This window comes from Papilio xuthus, unplaced genomic scaffold, assembly GCF_000836235.2.
Source record: "Papilio xuthus unplaced genomic scaffold, Pxut_1.1 DF825783.1, whole genome shotgun sequence".
Classification (NCBI taxonomy): domain Eukaryota; kingdom Metazoa; phylum Arthropoda; class Insecta; order Lepidoptera; family Papilionidae; genus Papilio; species Papilio xuthus.
The window spans coordinates 447,350-468,402 of NW_013532866.1; the positions used below are offsets into that span (position 1 = coordinate 447,350).

A 21,053-nucleotide genomic window follows, 5' to 3' on the forward strand; every position below is an offset into this window, starting at 1 on the left:
AAGTAAAAAAAAAAGTACAATTCTGAGTAAGTACAACTCGAGCACTACAACATGATACGATGACGTCATTCATCAAAAAACCCAAGCTAAATATTGTGACATTTCGAATACAAAGATACGTAACAAATTGAATTCAATAGAAATAAGATATTATACAGACCAACAAACTGAACGTGGGAATAACATTGGGTTTCTGAGACAAATAAAATCATCATTTAAAAAATATTGTTATCTCTGTGTTGTAGACAGGGATGGTGATAAATATAAAATACAGAGATTTTGCTCTCAGAAAGCAACAATAAGTCAAATAAATTACGACACATCATTATCGCCACTTTGTCTTGTACTGTGACTGTCATGTCATTTTTGTGTTTCATGTCATTCTGCTGACAAAAATCACGATAGTAGTCCTCAACGATTCACTATCCTTGTCTGAATTTAAACCAAAAATCTATTATTAAGATTAATAAGATAATATTAAGAAATCAATTATTTAGAAATGGTAACACAATTTATATACTATTTTTTATTTTATTACGACATATCTAAAATCCAAATGTATGGATTATTGCTTACAAATATATATAATAAAAAAACATCACTGAAAAATAAAAAAAAAATTACTGAAAAATTAAAAAAAAATCTTACTTCTTACTAATATAAATGCGAATGTATGGATGGATATTTGTTACTACGTATCTCTAAAACGTCCAAACAGCACTGGATTATATTTTGCAAAGGCTATATAAGATTTTTACGCAAAAGCTATACAAAGGAATTTTTTTGTGACGAAAAAAAATTATAACACAACAATACAGAAACCAAATTAAGTTAAATAAAAATAAATTTAAACTATTGTATAATAAAATTATTAAAAAAAAAACACCTAACATAATATCTTGAGTATTAGTATACGAGTTTTTAATTTAAAGAAAAAAAAATCTACTAAATTTTAGTGACGTTTTTTTTTTTTACTTATTAAACAAAGCACTATTCCTTCTTATTAAATTTACTTAAATCTATTCTGACTACAATATTCTTTATTTACTTTGTATGTAATCTATTTACTTATATAAATAATTAATATACATTTAAACTAACACATAAGCTAAAAAAAAACTAAATAATGTAAATAATCGACCCCAAATCGCATAATAAATGATCACCAAATTATGTCACGCTTGAAACGTTGAAAGTGACTTTAGGATTGTCAGTCACGTTGGACTCGTTGAAGCTGACATTGACACCGTCGAATATGACCTTGGTATTGTTAAACGTGACCTTGTGGCTGACCTTGACTGTATTGAAGTTGACCTTGAGTGCATTCCAAGGTCAGTCGTTGCAGTAACAATACATATTTAGATGAGGATGTGTCGCACTTATACAACTCGGCTCGTTGTTATAACTAGAAAGAAGAAAAATATCGAAGTGACCGTTGCCCATAGACATACGCAATTGCATTTGCGTTGCCTAACTTTAATCGACGGAGGAGATGAACAGAAAGAAAATATTTTCCCTTTCCTTGCATCCTCTCATCCGGAAAGTCCACTTCCACTTCCCATCCTTTACTTATAAAAGGGGTGGGAAGGGAAAGAAGATTGAAATTAATCTTCTGTCACACTCATCAGACTGTACGCGGAATTACATACTTGAGGCATATCTTGTGGTCGTGGTACACCGGGTGAGGCAAATTTTTGTTAACATGTTAATACTTAGAAACTACTACTGCAGTACTCAGAAAGAGATTCTTAGTGTAGATTTATCAATCGATTACATAATTAGCTAAATATAATAACATTCAAACTTTATATTGTCTAAAAAAATCTAGATGATTTAAGTAATTTAGGTAATACTTACGCATTAGTTCTAGATATATCACGTGAGTTGATCTCGAACTTATCCTCCGCGGCTATGTACAGCATCGAAGCTTCGTACACACCCTTACTGGGACCCACAATTATCTAAAAATTGTATTAACTAATGAATAAAATAGAACGGACACAAATAAAAAATATTTTTAATTTAAAAACTATAAAATCCTACAAACTCTATGGCATTCGAAAACAGAATATGTATGACACTTTTCTCGTTAAAATGGATACAAAGGTCATAATGACATTATAATATACGTATATAAAAATACCCTGCAGAGGCAATTCAATAAAAATATTTCCCGTTTAAGGTAATTAGGTAAAAACATTTCCCTTTTGTGGCAGATGAAGTAAAAACTTTGCCATTTTGAGGCAGTTAAATCTTACTAATATTATAAATGCGTATTGTTTAGATGTATGGATGGATGGATGTTTGAAGATAGAAGCTGAAATTTGGCATAGATGTAAAACATAGTCTTTAGGAAGACATAAGCTATATATTAACTTTTTTTTAATTCCGCGCAGATGGAGTCGTGGGCATCAGCTAGTATACAATATTTCTTAAAAGACCCTAATAAAGTACTCTTATAATCCTTTTAAGTTTAAGTTTAACTTACTTTAACTTGATAGTTCTCTCTGGGAACGCGCACTTTCGCACCAAACTTTCCGACATATCCGTCACCATCCTTTGCCGCTACGAACGACAACATGCGACTGTTCCCGCGCTGACGCATCACCCAAGATATGGAAGTCAGTGTTCTGAGCACGCACTTCTCCCTACATTAAAGGCAAAGTTGAGGCAAGGCAAAAGGCAAGCTTGAGGCATGTTACCCAAGTAAGGCAAATATTTGCCTTATAGCATATGACAAAGATTTGCCTCATTTGGATCAATTTGTCACTAGCTTGCTAATGTAACTTGAAATATCGTAAAAATTGTTTAATTTAAAGGAAATAACACGAATAAAAAAAGTGTATATAAAAATGGCAGGCAATACATTAAAATAATTTTCTAATAGAGGCACCGGAGCGAAAATCATTGTAATTTTTTTTTTGTAATTAAATAAACAAAAATATATATATAGGTCTGTCTTCTTGGCTGCAAGTTACCTGTATTGTTTCAACCAAAGAAATTATACAAGACATATTAACTAAATTAAACTAGTTTCTGAGACCGAAACCCCTGTATAAAACATTGTCATTTCTGTTTTGTCTCATACAGAGTTATGTCTCAGAAACCCGGGATTAACCATTTAACTTGAGTGCAGACTTACCTAACTTCCTCTGTGAGAGAGTTAATATAATTAACTAACGCTTCAGCCGTTCTCTGATAGAGAGGATCATCCTCGGTGACATTCCTCCAGGCGAGGCAGGCGCACCAGTGAGGCTCGATGCCTGCCTCACTACAAGACCTGTTCTTTGGTATCTGGAAACATTAACACAACTAAGAAAGTGTTTGTACGTTTGTAAATTACCGCTGGTAAGTTACATTGTCAATTAGCTATCGTCCGCGACTTTGTTCTTGCAAGGCTTAAAAAAAACTTGTTAATTAGCCTATGTGTTCTTCCAGACTACGTTCTACATCTATGTCAAATTTCAGCGAGATCCATGCAGCTGTTCTGCAGATATCTTTAAACATCCATCCATACATCCAAACATTCGCATTTATAATATTAGTAATATTAGTAATATTACTAAGGTCCAACCACAACCAACAACAACCACAACAACCAACCAACCACGCTGACCAAGTGCAGGTTGACTTCACACATATCTTTGAATTTATTCTCAGATATGTGCAGGTTGCATCACGATGTTTTCCTTCACACTAACAATATAAGATAAATGTACATATGTAACACATTGGTACATGGCGGGATTCGAACCCAGGACCTGCAGATTGCAAGTCAAATGCTTAACCCCTGAGCAACCTCTTTAAGTTTGTAACACTTACCGGTTCCAACAAAGTGAGTCCCCTAGTTAGATCAGCTCCTGTGACTCTGTACGTGTTCCAGTGCTGCCTCATGTGGAGTACATCGAGTACTGTCGCGTATATATCATGAGGTGTGGTCAACACCTGCGCGTTGGTGCGCAGTACATCCTCCACGAATGGTCTCTCACGTTTCAATACTTCAGGTAACACAATACCCATTAAAGGCAAACGTTCTTCTAATTTGCCTTGCAATGTATCTCTTATGTACGCGTATCTGGAAAGGCAGATTTTTTAACATAAAAGTATTTACTCTTTCTATATGTCTTCTCTGTAAAATCCAGTTCCCCTTTCCTTCCTTTCCTAATAAAAAAAAGGTTGGGAAAGAAAAGAAGACTAAAAGAAATTTGAATATTTATGCAAGGTTACTTAAAGTTCCTTTGATTATTAAAAACGGATCAAGCCATTAAGAGTTACCATTTTTACATATATTTCAGCACCGCAACAATGAGGTTTGCGCGTCAATGAGGTGTGGGATTCGTAAAACCTTTAATTTTTACACAAATGTATATTATGTAAAAACATTTGTGTAATATGAAAGGTATTTATAAGCGCATAATAATTCATTGAACTTATTTGACCGAAGAAGTGTGCACGCGTTGAGTCCTGTCTCTCAATAATCAAAGACTGGAATTCATCGGAAATAGAATGTCGGAAAAAATGAGATGTACATGTTATGACACCGTATTATTAATTTAAAATTGCGAATGTTTGTATGAATGAATGGACGGATGATAAGTTACCTAGGTCCATGGTCTCCCATGACCATGAGCAGCGTGTGCTCCAGGTGACCAGCCTGTCTGAACCCTCGCAGGAAGTCGACCAGGTCCTCATCAGCTGTGGATATCATATTGAAGTTATCATGTGTGATGTCCGCTATGAAAGTGAAACAGAATTTCTTTCCATCCAACTTTAGAAACTGAAAATGGTTAATAAAATTTTGTAAGTTTTACATATCGTAAACTTGGTCACTTTATAAATATATTATATACTAGCCATTGCTTGCGACTCCGTCCGAGCGGAATTAAAGAAATCTCAATAAGTAGCCTATGCATTCTTCCAGACTATGTTCTACATGTATGACAAATTTCATCGAGATCTGTTCAGTCGTTCTGATGATACCTTCAAGCAAACATCCATCCATCCATCCATCTGAACATATATAATATTAGTAAGATAAAAGATTTATCATGAAGAAATGTTTTCATAACATTTCTAATCTTACTAATATTATAAATGCGAATGTTTGTATATATATTTGTTCCAAGGTATCTCCAGAACCGCTGAACAGATCTCGATGAAATTTAGCATGCATATAGAACATAGCCTGGAAGAATACATAGACTAGTAATTAGGTCCTTTTTAGGGTTCCGTACACCTCTAAAGGAAAAAACGGAACCTTATAGAATGACTTTGTTGTCCATCTATCAAGACCCTTTTTCTCAAAAAAGCGTGAATATATCAAGCTAGAATTTATTTAATTTAATTTCTACGCGGATGAAGTCGCGAGCGACAGCTAGTTAAATAAAATTAAATAGTTAAGATTAAAGAAGTTAAAATATGTAAAGTTACGCACGAAATGAAATCAGTAACATATAAAGGTCGATACTCACTTGGTCAGTTATATTAAGCATAAGTTTGTACTGCGGCGTGTCTCCTACACAATATCTATTACTTGATCCTACATTCCACCATTTTTTACCACCATTGGATTCTTCTAGATAAAAATCTCTCAAATAATGATCCGCTGGACGATGTTTGAAACCTTTGAAACGGTACTGGAATGTACCAATCCATGGCATATCTTCAAAATATGCAGTACGATATCTAAAATCATCATCAGGTCACTATACGTCCCCACTGAGGGGCTCGGAGCCTACCCTAAGCTTCCTAGGCCATAGTTTTAGAAAATATCAGTTAGAATCATTTGGCGCGAATGGCGTGCTTACGTTACAAAGTCAAGTGTCAGAATGATTAGTGAGGGGACATAAACGTTGACATTTTAATAAGGCTAGTGTTGTGCCAGTACACCGGCACAGTGTCGGATTTTCTTCCTAACAATAACCAACCACACTGACCAAGTGCGGGACTTCACACATATCTTTGACTTTCTCAGATATGTGCAGCATCACGATGTTTTCTTTCAACGTAAGAACGTCGGATGTATATCGTCATATGTAAATCGGAAATGGAAAAACACATTGGTACATGTCGGGATTCGAACCCAGGACCTGCAGATTGCAAGTCAAGTGCTTAAGCTATGTGCATTTCTTCATATTAGCTTTAAGGGTCTGTTCACATAGAGGCGGATAGCAAAGTAACACATTTTTATCAAACATAACATTGAACCTTATACCATTCAAATAGGGTTTAGTTTGAATTTGCTCTTTATATAATTACGTGTTAAGTAAAATTGAACCTAATGTCAATAGCTTAAGGCTCAATTTGATTTGCGGTTAAAAAAATTTGCTCTAATATCCGCCTTGATCTGTAGACGGACCTTAACTGTGTATTTTTTATCACAATTAAAAATATACGTGACAAATGAAATTAATACAAAATATTGAACCTTAAAATGATTTACTATTTATACGTTTGTCTGTTCGTTTGTGTTTCCTAATCTCAGAAAATACTTAATATATATTCATGGGGTTTTCATTAATATAATATTATAAGCAATATTTAAAATTTAAAACATAAAATCAAAGTAAACTCACCCATCTTCATGTAATTTATAAAAAATGAACGGCATAGAATCCAAACTACCGTTGTTGTTCATTTTCTTTCTAACATCGGGCAATTCTAGTTCCGTTTTACCAGTTAATATTGGAAACAAAGCTGCAGGGGTACCATCACCAACTATATTATAACTGAAAAACAATTTACCGTTGGTTTCTGAGACCAAAAACTCTATTCAAAACATATAACACATAGAGTCTCTGTTTTTTCAAAGACTAGCTGTAACCCGGACTCCGTTTGCGCGGAATAAAAATGTCTATGTGTTCTTTTAGGCTATGTTTTACATCTATACTAAATTTCATGCAGCCGTTTTGGAGATAACTTTAAACAAATATCCATCCATACAAACATTTGCATTTATAATATTAGTTTGAAGTAAGATTACAGGGATGACAATATATTTTATAAAGTTTTTGTCTCAGAAACCCACGGTTAGAGTCACGGATACAAATCCACAATAGGATGTTATTACTATTTAAGATTTAATTATAATATTAACGGACTATTTAAATTTAAAAAAAAATGGCGCTGGTATGGTGTGCTGTCAGAAATTTACGAATATTATATATCACTCACTATGGGTTTCCGAGACCAAAATACACTTTAAAAACACATTGCTATCCCTGTTTTGTAAACAAAGAAAGGGATGACGATATGTTTTATACAGAAATTTTCGTCTAAGGAACCAACGTTTGGTCTATAAGCTTAAGCAAAAAACTTTTAGACGGGAATTTGACTGAATTTACTTGATTTACAGTCATCAGTAACCCACCGGGTCATGTATAATTATGTATGTATGTATGTACAGAAATAAAATAACATACCCTTGTAATATAGTTGCTTTAAATTCATCTTTTAAAAACTGATAACTCTTCGGCATTCGTCGAACAAAACCATTATGAGAAGTTGAATCAAATCCTAATATTAAGACGTTCAGAGTATTTTCTCTACCCTGTGGTGGAGTTTTGGGGTGGACAGAGGATCGAAATCCTAAACTATGACCTTTCCATTTTGATGGTAATATGCTGAAATTAAATAAAAAAAGATTATATCTTAACTAGCTGTCCGTACGCACGGATTTAAAAAACCTTATTAGTCTATGTGTTCTTCCAGACTATGTTACATCTATGTCACAAAGCGAGTTCTGTACAGCCATTCTGGAGTTACCTTCTAACAAACATCCATCTATCCAAAATTCATCATCAGCTCACTATAATTCCACACTGAAGGGTTCAGAGCCTACCTTAAGTTAGTGACTAGCCCAGTGCGAGTTGACTTTACATATATCTTTGAATTTCTTCTCAGATATATGCATCACGATGTTTTTCCTTTACACTAAGAACGTCGGATAAATGTACATATGTAAATCGGAAATCGAAAAAAAACATTGGTACATGGCGGGATTCGAACCCAGGAGCTGCAGATTGCAAGTCAAGTGCTTGACCCCTGAGCCACCGATACTCTTTCAAACATTTATAATATTAGTAAGATATACCTATCTATATGATTTCCTATACATTTAACTTTAACGTGGTCACTTCTCGTTAGTACATAAGAGTTATTTCCTTTTACTGTTATATCTTCACCAATAACATATTCTCCATCATTTATGTATATAATATCGTTATATATACATTCGATATCTGTAGTTGTATCTAATATCTCCTTAGTCACTCTGCATTCTGAATGCTGAAAAGTAAAAAAAAAGGTTCAAGTGTTAGGAAGATAATTCGAAAATGTGGCAGTGTATCGGCACAACATTAGCCTTACTAAAATGTCAACGTTCACGTCCCCTCACTAATCATTCTGACACTTGACTTTGTAACGAAAGCACGTCATTCGCGTCAAATGATTTTAACTAATAATAGTCTAAAATAAATTAAACCTACACACATCAGCTACCTTCCAGTCCCGTCCAAATCGGTCCAGCCGTTCTGGAGATTACCCGGAACGAAAAATTAAAAAAAATTGCATTTATAATTTTACTATCACATCGAACCGTAAGCGCGTATTATAAAAAAAAACTTAACTAGTCTATGTGTTCTTATAGACTATGTTCTATATCTATGCCAAATTTCATCAAGATCCATGCAGCCGTTCTGGAGATACCTTCTAACAAACATCCATCCATCTAAACTGCGAATGTTTGGATAGATGTTTGTTTGTAGCTATCTCCAGTACGGCTGCATATATCACAACACATAGGCTACTTAATAAGCCTTCTTTAATTCCGCACGGCCGGAGTCGCGGTCGATAGTTAGTTTATAATATTAGTAATATAATGTAGCATATACTTACATAACATTTAACCCAATCTTTACCCTGGCATACAACTTTAGGCAATATCTTGTCAAATTTTGTCACTTCCTTGGCAAAGGGATCCAACTTTGGTATCTCACATCCTGTACCTTTGTCTTCCTTCAACGCTTCTTCTAATTTTTCTTCTATATATCTATAAGAAATAATTATAACTAATATAAATTAAGACTCATATACAAAATATTTAAAAATTTCTACTGAAAAAAAAAATCAAAAATAAACGGTACGCAAAAAGTTACATGCTTTTTTAAATATCACAAAATGGCACCTTAATAATTTTAATATGAATATTTCTTATATACTGAAATACTTTATTATAAAGAGAACTACTCGAATGATGACTCGAAGGACCAAAAAATGATAATTAGGTTAAAAAGAAATCATTTGTTGCTCAGCCATGAGACACCCACTGCTGCGTATAGGTCTCCCACAAAGATCGCAACGATGACCGGTCCAAAAAGAAATCATTTAATTTCAAATAATTATTTTTCTCAAATTAAATATTTATTTATATTTAATTTAAAATTAATTAAAAATAAAAAAAAATGTTTTCGTAAGAAATCTACGTTCAACTCTAGATCAGTGGTTCCCAAACTTATTTTGTCTACTGCCCACTTTGAGAATAAATATTATTTTAGCGTCCCCGTATTTTCACATATTTAAAAACCACTATAACTTCAAATTAAATTAATTATTCATTGTGACCTATATATGTATATTAACGGAGAATTCTAAACGAAACTTTTACTGTAACCCGCAACTTGAGACCTGCAGCGCCCACAAGGGGGCGTTATCGCCCACTTTGGGAAAGACTGTTCTAGATAAAGACAAATTAATTGTAAAATGAAATTTCAATATAACGTACGAAATATTAATTAACATACAAAATATAATTAACCTAAACCTGACCTAGTCTTAAAATATAAGATCTATCGGTCTAATCGAAACTACATAATTAAACTAGAAACATTAGCACAAAGTTGCATTTTTGTGACACATTCCACAACAAACTACACAGCTAAAAGCAACATACAAATACTACTTACTCGATCACTGACTTTCTGAAAACAAAACAAAAAACAATCATGTAATAAAGCAAAAAGTTAAAAACTACCAAGTCTATGGTGCGACAAAATCTGGCCGGAGTGAAGCGTTTAACCGCGTAATCGTCAAACAAGAATATCTGGCATAAAGGGACGCAACCAAAGAGGTAAGTTCTGTCAGTAAATATATAAAACCTACATGGACATAAAAATTGGCATAAAAGAAAAAACGACATGACAGCTATATATAGTACAAAAAGTACTTTGTGACATTTTCAGGAGGGCGCTAGTGAGCTATAATTAAATTTGACTTATGCCCACCAGGTCAAACAATCTTGTTCATCTATTTAGTTTCGCATACCGGGCCAAGAAAGTTTGTCGCACTATAGATTAAAAAATAAGGCAACAAACATTTAAACAAACAAAAGCAAAAATGAAGAGTTCAATCCATGCAAATGTCAAATTTCAATTCACACTTCATGCATAATTAAAATCATAGTAAACAATCTAACATTGTAACAAAAGCGTTAAAGTAAGCCATATCCTAACAATAATATGACAAACATATAAATCGGGTGCTTTAGTATTAATAAATTAAATTTACTTGTCCTAGTTAGGGTTGCCAGTACGCCAAACCTTATAGCCGGACAGACCAACCAGTTTGTCCGGACATTTGGGTAGAAAGGCACCCTACATTATTGAAGCTTATCTCGTTTACGAAATATAAAAAGCTTAACAAACCGGACAATCCGTACGCCGTTTATTTTAGCCGGACACGCATTCGCCTATCTATGTCCGGCTTTATCCGGACGCCTGGCAACGCTAATCCCAGTCCTAGGGTATGGTCATAGGAAAATAAACAGATAATCAAAAAACAAATGAAAAAAACTAGAGTTATGTTTTACTATTATACTAAATTACATACTAGCTGTCACCCGCAACTCCGTCCCCGCAAAATTAAAAAAAAATGGTTGCAGCGGAATTTTATATAGCCTAAAGCCCTCCACTATAAATGGACTATCCAGCAAAAAAATATTTTTTAAAATCGAATCGGACAAACAAACTATTCCGCGTTATAATATTAGTATAGATTTCACATAACAGACATACTATTTAACAATAAATATAATAAAAATAAAAGTGTTAGCTGATTTTATCATTTGCCAAGTTTATTATTCTTTTCAAATGTTTTAGTGGTTCAAGGTCAATGGCGCGCTGCGCTGCCCTTCCCCCGCGCATCCCGCTACACCTAACATTGTGTTCTGCGCAACGACTCGCGCGAAGTTAAGATTCGTCAAATATTTTAAAACATATTCTAGTAGCATAATGATAACGACGAATCATTTCTTATCAAAAAGATATATTGAAACATATATAGTTTAATCCTATTATTTGGGATTTGTCGAAAATTACAAAATGGACGAGTTAAAAATAACACGATATCAAAGAAAATGTAATATGACAAATGATTTAACCAGGATTATAAAATGGAATAAAGTTATGTGGAACAAAACATGTATTAGTTTCGGTTTGCATTAGCGAAACATCCAAATAAAAACGTCAACTCAGATTTTTTTCCTACACAATGAACGACTAACCTTTGGTTTTGAAATGCAGTTAATAGATGGCGCTTTCTTATCCAGTCAGTGAAGTTTTTTGATTTTTTAAATTAAAGTGAGGTTACTATTTTGTGTCAATCTTCCGACAGTGAAAACTAATTTATATTATGCAAAATTAATGAATGTATGTATGAAAAGCAAATTATATAAAAATTTTGGAAAACAATTACCTGTTATATAAATCATTAGGACCTAAATGATGTGCATTTGGATATTCAAAAGTAGGTGCACGGCTCAATTTTAAACTACGCAGAGGTTCTATACTACAAGTACAAAAAACAGAATAATTAGCAGAAAAGTAGTTAAGCAAGACAAAAAATACTAAATATTTCAATTAACAATGTGCGAAAAAAAGTACACATTTAAAAGTAAAAAAAAAAATTTTTTTACAAAATTAAAAAAATATTTTCATCATGCACATTGGTATTTGAAACCCATTATACGAATGCAAAATTAACGGGGTCAGGGATTAAAAGGGACACAAATCTATTTTCAAAGCAAAAAAATGTAATTCAAAAATGTTCCGATGATTTGGGCGCTTTGTACCCCTTGAACATGGGTATAAAGGGTTCAAAGCACCCTATCCCCGTCTCCGTCAATAACATTTGAATGCCCGCAACCGATGAAACAACAAAGCATTGAATATACATGTATTTCAAACTATTAATTCTAGCTTAGTATTAATTCATCTGACTGTTATGCCCAGTTTACATTTTTCCAGTCCAGCGATTGAATTCAGCACTGGATTATAATTGGAAAAATCTAAACCAACACTGGCCAACTGACCAACACCAATCTTCATATCAAATTAAAAAATTGCCTCATACTTTTTGGAAAACAATAAACTTTTTGATAAGATACAATCAGTATTTTTGTTACTTCCTTTAATTTGACCTCATAAAGGGGATTTAGATTTATTTTAATCTATCTTTATAAAAAGAAAACAATGTTTGAAACCCATACAATCCTAAACTGACACAATTTGTGATGAAATTGGATATTTAATTTAGTTGTTTTTGAAGAAGACAACGGCAAATGAGCAAGATGATTTGTTGCCCACCATATCAGAGGAGTGGACGTACACAAAGGCATATCTCCCCTTCCAATAGTATTAATAATCAGAAAATTCTTCATCACACATTACTTTTTATCTGTGTACTTAAAAGTTGACCTTGTAATGTAGATAATAGATTTATTATTGAACAATTAACCGAACTTTGAACCTAAAGTATACGCCCACTTTTTAGCAAACATCAAAAAGAAGGAGGTAATCATTTTGACTGTATTATTTGTGTGTTACCAAATAATTCCGCTCCTGGTGTTTTGATAATTCTTCTTTTAATCGAAAGGTAGTGCTTTCAGGAGTGTCCGATTTTTTTTTTAATTTTAAAACACTAGTAGGCCTCCATAGCGGAGGCATACCCACTAAACCTCTCTGTTCCTCCAACGCATCGGGACGGGACCAAGGGCACGCTTTCGCTCTCGTCCGCGGCCACACTAGTAGGCCAGTACATTTTGAATTACCCTTAAAAATGCAACAAAAAAACTCTTTCTTGTTTGTTCCTTTGCTTTCGTAGGCTAAACTATAAGACCTACATAAAAATGATGTATGACAGAATTGTAGTTCTTTAACCGTGGGTTTCTCAGACTAAAATCTCCGTTTGAAACATATTGTTATCTCTGTTTAATCAAAGATTATGACAGAGATGACGATATGTTTTATACAGGTTCAGGTCTCAGAAACCAACGGTAAATTTGCTATAAATAAGTCCGCGATAGCATATACGTATATTTTATAGTTTTCTCACAATAAAGGTACAAATGAACCATAACAAAGATAAACGAACATGCTTGTTCAAACATTCCGCTGATTTCCTACGTAAAATCTTATCTTTTTACAGTTTGCTTAAGTCTTTATCTATCAGTTGTCAACTTGTAATCAGTTATACTTAACTACTGTTAGTTTAACGAGTTTAACAGTGAACTTCCACTGCATAAACACCTGTTACAATACAAAAAAAAATAGTTGCAATTTTTTTTTTTATTTTTTCAAAAATATTTTTTTTTCAATTTTTTTGACTAATTTTTAAATAAATATAGTAAGTTTTCATACATGTTTTAGCAATAAGAACCCACTCTTATATTCAAACAAACATTAAATTTATCACGTTGTCAGATAAACGAGCAAGCGAATTGCATAATTGTACCAATAACTTGAATTTAGTAAATTTATAATCTGACTAGACAAACTATCAGAATAAGGTCAACTGTATAACATGAGAGAATCATTATAAGGGGGTTTTATAAACTGACATTTCAACGAAAAATCGTCAAATTATGAAATGATATTTTTCTTATTCTTAACGTTAAAAAAAGCTAGAAACACGAAATAATTCCAACTTGCTTTAGGAATAGGATGCGTCAATAGCCTAATGGTCAAGGGTACGGATTTCCGATCCACTATTGTCGTAAACCATATCCTAGCACAAGCCTAGATCTTAGTTGGAATGGTAAAAAATTAGTAAATTTACAAAAAAAATGTGCTAATATTTTAACAAAAAAAAATATTATGTTAAAATTAACCTTTAAACAAAGTCCAATAAACTTGATATAACATATTCATACAGCATACCTTATCAAAAATATTGATAATATTGAATTACTAAAAAAAATGGAACAGATTTATCAGACAAGAGAATATACTGTTATCAATTATCTACTGCACAAAAATTTATTACGAAACATGTTATTGTATACATTCACCAAACACAAACATTACAAAGGAAAGAAAACTGATATTAAACAACAGAATAGTGAAAACAATCAAGAAAGCATAGCATTAAAAAGTATATTTAAAAAAAAATGAAAAAATCCAAATCTAATCTACAAAAAAAAAATGTGGGACTAGCACAAAAAATTACGAGAAAAATTCGTAACGTCATCAACAAAGTGTATACTAGATTTGTACAGTATGTATAAAAAAAACAATAAAAAAATCTCATACAAAAAAAAAATGTCAGTAATTTTCTCTCGTAGATTTTCATGCTAGGTCCCAGTAGCATTCGAATCACGATATCGCATAGTCAAAATCTATGGAACATTAAATAGGCCAAGTGTTTGATGTTTCTATTAGGGATATCGCAAATCGAATAAATAGGTCACACTACTCACCGTCTTGTTATGTCTAAATTCTCCTCTCTATCAAGATTATCTTGCAGTGATATATAATATAAGATGCACAATATCAATATAAATAAAATCACAATTTGATATTTCCTGAATCTGTACCATCTCACCACCATTTTGATCTGTGAACAAGATTTAAAAAAAAATTACACTATATTTGTACTTGAAAGAATGTTCTATATCTGTGTCGAATTAAAAAAAAATGTTTTGAACCGCTGCAGAATTATCGAGTAAACATGTAAAGAATAAAAAAACCCATGTATTATTTGAACTATTATTTATGACAACAAAACAAACTTATCCTAACAGAACCTTACATATTTCCGGGACAATATAGCCCATGTGTTCTTCTATACTCTATTTCATCCTGATCTATAAAGCTGTTCTGGAGATAACATATAACAAACATTTATCTATCCAAACATTAATATTGAACGGCGGCCTCGGACTGGTTGACGCAGCATAGGTAGGCCTCCCACATGATGGACTAATGACCTGGTCAAGGTTGCGGGATTGCACTGGATGCGGGCGGCACAGGACCAGGCATTGTGACAATCGATGGGGGAGGCCTACGTCCAGCAGTGGACAAATTTAGACTGATTATGATGATGATATCATCAGCTCACTATACATCCTCACCGAGGGGCTCGGAGCCTACCCTAAGTTATGTGTGAATATTAGTAAGAAGTACTATACATAATATTATATATAAATTTTGTAACAAAATGTATGGAGCATTTAAAAACAAGTCCACTGCAACAACTGATTCTATATGCTGTGATAATTTATTGTTTACTGTAGCAAAGACATTCAACAAGTCTAATGTCTCACATCAATTCATATGTAAACGGGTATTATGTATTGTGAGGTCTGAAACTAATTTGTACACAATATCTTTAGTTCTTCATATATAGGTAACATTTTGATGACAATTTCAAGTGCAAATAAAATCACTTATTTAAATGGTTATTTAATCTACAGTAAACTCCCTTAGTGATGGTTAACAGAAATAGTACATAAGAGGAATGCTCATTCATAGAGAATAAAAATTTTTGCCTACAAACTTTTATACCACATAAGTAATTAAAAAATATGATGGCTATTTTTTCATTAAAATATTAGTGGATATAATAATTATTGTCTTTGAAATAAAAAAATACTACTGTAAAGATTTTATCCATTCTAGGTGTGTAAATAAATTCGGTAGTCATATAATAGGTAATATTTAAATTATTGTCTTAGGTCAGTTCAGCAGTTCAGGCTATGACATATATTAAAATGCCATAAAAATGTAAAATAAAATAGCACAGTTTGCTTTGAAAATTATATTATATGCATTGAATTTTTTCGAATTACATATTGTGCATGTATTAAAATCGATGCCTATTTTATTTAAGTAAAATGAACAAGGAAAATAAGAATAAATATTTAAAATACTTACATTATTCTGGAAATTTTCCTCTAACCGCAAAGAATGAATACAATTTACGAACACTCGCAAAAGAAATAACAGCAAAACCAAATAAAAATGAAAACACCAATATTTATTTTAGTTATTTGTAATACGAGTTACATGACAACAGAAATTTAACTAAACTCACAATTTTTCTTATTCAAAAAGCGAAAGCGATAAAATAAAGGCCGCGTTCACAATTATGTCAAAGTCATTTTTTTTAATTTTATGACCTGGTAACATAGACCTTTAGGACAAATCTGTCAAAGTCAAGTCAGCTTTTGCCATAGAATAAAAATATTCAGACTTCTAATATTTTTAAGTTATAAATTACATTTCATCAAGTGAACATACTTAATACCATATTATTTTTTATGTATTATTCGTGAAGTGCAAGAATAACCGATCACAAATAAAAATTAGGTTTTAAAGAAAAAAACCAAATAGCGTAAACCGTGAATTTCCACTGCAATGTTCTTTTTAATTCCACGCGGACGGAGTGGCAGGCGAAAGCTATCGTCTATAAAACTTACGTAGAAATAACAGAGACGTGTTTCACATGGCACCGTTTAGGTAAAAATTATCAGTATAAATAATCTTTGCCAGACACTAACGCCCTACCATCTATGCTTTATTATGGTAGCGTTCATTTATTGCAAAGTTTTTAAATATTGTTTGGATTGTTGTTTATTAAAATTCTTAAGTTACGACTACACTGTCACAGTATTCTTCTAATTTCAAAACTTAATTTGTTTAGAAACAAATCTACAAACGGTCTTTCGCTGATATAGTGGTCATGTAATTGTGAGCTTCCATCGAAACATTGTGCCGTATTTCTAATAATTGCCAATATAATTTTATAAAGATTTTTTGAGATTTATAACCCACATTAAACATTCGGTTTTGCTTTTAGATTCAAAATGACTTCTTAACTGTAAACACGCGTGACTTAACGATATTCGTAAAATTATCCTATATTAAATTATATTAAAATTTGTTACATTATTTCCGATATCTCCTAGAAACTAGTTATATTTGCGTTTCAAGATATCGAAGGGCGTAAGTTCAAGATCAATTTTAATCAATATTTTACTAGTTAAAGTCCCTGGAAATGTTCACAAAACTAAAATAATTAAACATAAATATAAAATATCATGATTTAAATACACTATTTTGTTCATATGAGAAATATGAGCGATAAAATACTGTTGTTAAAAAGCCATAATTTTTAATAGCTCATTATTTCTAAAGCCATAAAAGTCAATTAACTGATTGATAACAAAGACATAAAACTAGAAAAATAAAAAAAAAACCATAGCAGCCGGACAGTAGCTGCAGCAGCAATGTCACATAGAAAACGTCAAGTGGAAGTAATTCTGCGTACAGTCTGATTAAAGATTTACTTCCTTCTTTGATTTGACAGTTGTAGAATATTAAAGAGACCCTTTTCATTTCATCCTGTCCTCTATCCAACATATTATTTTAAACTGATTTGATATAAAAACGGCTAAAGACTCACGTATATTCGTCCGGTGGCGGCACCGATTAGTTTCGAGCCCATCGGGGGCCCTTCATCAGGATGAGTGGTACTGGTATTATTTCGCGGACGCGGCCCGTCGCTCACTCAAATATATATTATTTTATTCAAGAATGTGGCCTTTTGTCAGTATATCATGTTTTATTATAATAAAATTGAAAGACGGATGGAAAATTTTAGTATCAAGCACTTTAAAACGTAATGTCTTCATTATAACGTATACTACTATTTAACATTACTATTAAACAATTTACATTGAAATAAATAATATTAACATCTGAAAGAAAATTAACATACAATATTACATTTAATTTGTATGCTAGTATGTTTAATTCTGTTCACAACACACAACAGAAACCAAAGTATAAACATACGTCTATATGTTTTCGTGTTGACCGCACGCATTATGTGTTAATTAGTGAATTACGGATCTTCAAGGTTGTATAACATAGTAAGTGTATTAACTTATTTGTGTAAAAACTATATTCATCAAATATTATTATATCTTGGTCGTTATGAAGAAATAAAAAAGTTCAAAGCCGTATAAATAAATATTATTAAATTCAAAGTCAATATTTCTTATTATAATAAAAACGTTAAAAAGTACATGAAAAAAGTAATTAATTTGATATTGATTACAATCCATTTTATTTGGTGATGACATTTGTTTTTTTTCTAGTTTTTAGGCACAAGACGATCGAATTAAAAAAAAGTATTATGAACGTTTATTATTAGTTAAGGATGAGAAAGAGTAGTCATAGAATTATTTAAAGAATTAACTAACTTATTTTAATAGTCTTATTTAACTGCGAAAGTGAATAAAAGCTTTCATAATAATTGGGATACAGTTACGTCATTGACGTATTGAACGTTGGCACTATGACCTCGATAGATTCATGGTGTATCTACCTCTCTTTCTAACACTTAACTTTAACGTATACATTTGTCTCTTTCAGCAAACAAAGGGGTCATAAAAACACAAGTTATGTTCTGCATTATATAAGTGTACAGATTATAAAGATTTTTTTTTTCGTTTGTAAAACTTATTATTTATTAAACAGTCGATTTATGTTAGTTTTTTGCCCGCGTCTTTTAAAAAAAAGAATAAGAATATGTTCTATATCCGTGCCAAATTTCTATAAGATGTTTTGGTATGTTACGGAGTTATCAAGTAAATATGTAAATTATACGTACGCCAAGGGAACAAACATTTCCGGGATCATAGGTATGTTTTCTTTCAGAATGTTCTACTAAATTATAGCAATCTTCACCAAATATCGTCGTGATCCATCCAAAACATTCGCATTCATAATATTAGTAAGATTGCTTATTAATTTCCGTTGTTTCAGGTAATAATGAAGACTTGTTTAATAATTATCTTGACGATTGCATCATCAACTGCAGATAAAAGATGCAAAGGTATCTACTTTGGGGATAAATATTATAATTTACATCTAATTAAAGAAGGAATCAACAAAATTGACAATTTAATATTGAATCGTAATGACGACATTTTATATTTTACATTTGAAGAGTTAAATACACCACCGAACAGACTGGTCGGTTATATTAATATGGATACAAAAGAAACAAAAGTCATAGATGGTATAAATAATGCCACTTCTATTGCAATTGACCACAGATTAAATAAAATTTTTGTTGGAAGTCAAAATGGACTTTACAAGATAAATGATTTAAAACAAGCAGAAAGGCTGCCTATACAAGATAGTATAGTAAATATACATTTCAAAGATGTTTTGTATTTTACAAATATAAAGGGTGATTCATTTATATTCGAAGACGGTTTCGGTGTAATCGTTCAAGAACTACAGGGTGTTAAAATTAAAGAATTAATAGTTGATAACGATAATAATATGTTTTTTGTAAGAAATAATACATTATTTAGAATTAAATTGGGCACAAAAGCTATAAATATACATGAAAAAATTTACGTCGATGTTATAAGTACGGATATATATACAAAAGCCTATATTTGTAGTAAAACTGGTGTTTACGTGTATAATAAATATAAATTCGCATTAGATAGAGTTTCCGATATGAATTATTTGAAAGGTTTAACATTTAATAAAGCAAATGAACCGATTTATGCAGCTAAAGATTTGATAATTAAACTCAGTGAGAATCAGATTCCTTGTTTTGAAGATTAATATGAATACTAGCTGTCGCCCGCAACTTCGTCCTCGCGGGAATAAAAAATAGATAGTAGAATCTTAGAGCTACTTAATGCATATAAAATATCATAAAAATCAGTGAAGCCGTTTCTAAGGAGTATGGTAACTAAGATTGTGACACGAGAATTTTATATAGAAGACTATCTTAAATTTAGAATAAAATAAAAAAAAATAATAATTAATAGTCTATGTGTTCTTCCAGACTATGTTCTACATCTATGTCAAATTCAGCGAGATGCAGCCGTGCTAGAGTTACCTTCTAACAAACATCAATCCATCCAAACATTCGCATTTATAATATTAGTAAGATAGTAAGATTGACAAAAGTTAATTGGAGAAAATATAAAGAAAACTTTCATAATATATTACTATAAGCTAATTAAAAACGGGTAACACTCATGTATAAATATAATCCAGTGACGTCACCGATTAAATTCGGGTCTGTCAAGTGTTTTTCATCTTTAGCAATAAATATAATAAACAAGAAAGATACTGTAGAATAAGATTGCCGGTTCTTTGAGTTTCCACTGACCGGAGAATTGTAAAAAACATTTGATGTGTGTGTAATTAAATAATTAAGTATACGTTTTAAACATTTTTTTTAATTTTTTATAATAAATAAAATTTTATCTATAAAATAACTTTATTCATCTATCCTTATTAAAATAATAATAGTTTTGAGCGTCGGTGGCTCAGGAGTTAAGCACTTGACATGCAATCTGTAAATCCTGGGTTCGAATCCCGCCATGTACCAATGTCTTTTTCGATTTCCGAATTACATATGTACGTTTATCCGACGTTCTTACGGTGAAGGAAAACATCGTGATGCTGCACATATCTGAGAAGAAATTCAAAGATATGTGTGAAGTCAAACAACTCGCACTTGGCCAGCGTGGTTGACTATGGCCTAATTACCCCTAACTTAGGGTAGGCTTCGATTCCCTCGGTGGAGATTTATAGTGAGCTGATGATATTTTAATAGTGGTTGAGCCCGCTTTAACATCTTCGCACGACTTGTCCCGGCTCGCCCGGTGAAATACCACGACCATACAGAAGGCAGGCGTGAAGTGGAAGCTATTCCAACTACAGTCTGATGAGTGTGCGTCC

At 32.1% G+C, this 21,053-nt stretch overlaps 2 protein-coding genes across 5 annotated transcripts; one reads left to right on the top strand and one right to left on the bottom strand.

Annotated features, from left to right (window-relative positions):
* Positions 1 to 1,141: 1,141 nt before the first annotated feature.
* LOC106125813 (uncharacterized) lies at positions 1,142 to 16,419 on the bottom strand. Of its 4 annotated transcripts, XM_013323193.1 has the most exons (15): positions 16,206 to 16,419; positions 14,750 to 14,886; positions 11,749 to 11,841; positions 9,963 to 9,977; positions 8,896 to 9,049; positions 8,093 to 8,286; positions 7,422 to 7,622; positions 6,576 to 6,728; positions 5,472 to 5,685; positions 4,602 to 4,777; positions 3,823 to 4,075; positions 3,143 to 3,294; positions 2,489 to 2,648; positions 1,858 to 1,961; positions 1,142 to 1,405 (listed from the first exon to the last, which is right to left on the bottom strand). In XM_013323193.1, the coding sequence occupies exons 2-15, from the start codon at positions 14,878 to 14,880 to the stop codon at positions 1,333 to 1,335; spliced, it is 2,073 nt and encodes a 690-aa protein (XP_013178647.1). In that variant the 5' UTR covers positions 14,881 to 14,886; positions 16,206 to 16,419; the 3' UTR covers positions 1,142 to 1,332. The 4 variants fall into 4 exon arrangements, with proteins under 4 accessions (XP_013178647.1, XP_013178649.1, XP_013178648.1 ...); XM_013323195.1 differs by lacking the exon at positions 11,749 to 11,841; XM_013323194.1 differs by lacking the exon at positions 9,963 to 9,977.
* A 1,704-nt stretch (positions 16,420 to 18,123) lies between these two features.
* LOC106125704 (uncharacterized) lies at positions 18,124 to 20,001 on the top strand. The gene is made up of 2 exons (XM_013323004.1): positions 18,124 to 18,205; positions 19,104 to 20,001. Exon 2 carries the CDS (start codon positions 19,110 to 19,112, stop codon positions 19,920 to 19,922), a length of 813 nt encoding a protein of 270 aa, XP_013178458.1. The 5' UTR covers positions 18,124 to 18,205; positions 19,104 to 19,109; the 3' UTR covers positions 19,923 to 20,001.
* The last annotated feature ends 1,052 nt before the right edge of the window (positions 20,002 to 21,053 follow it).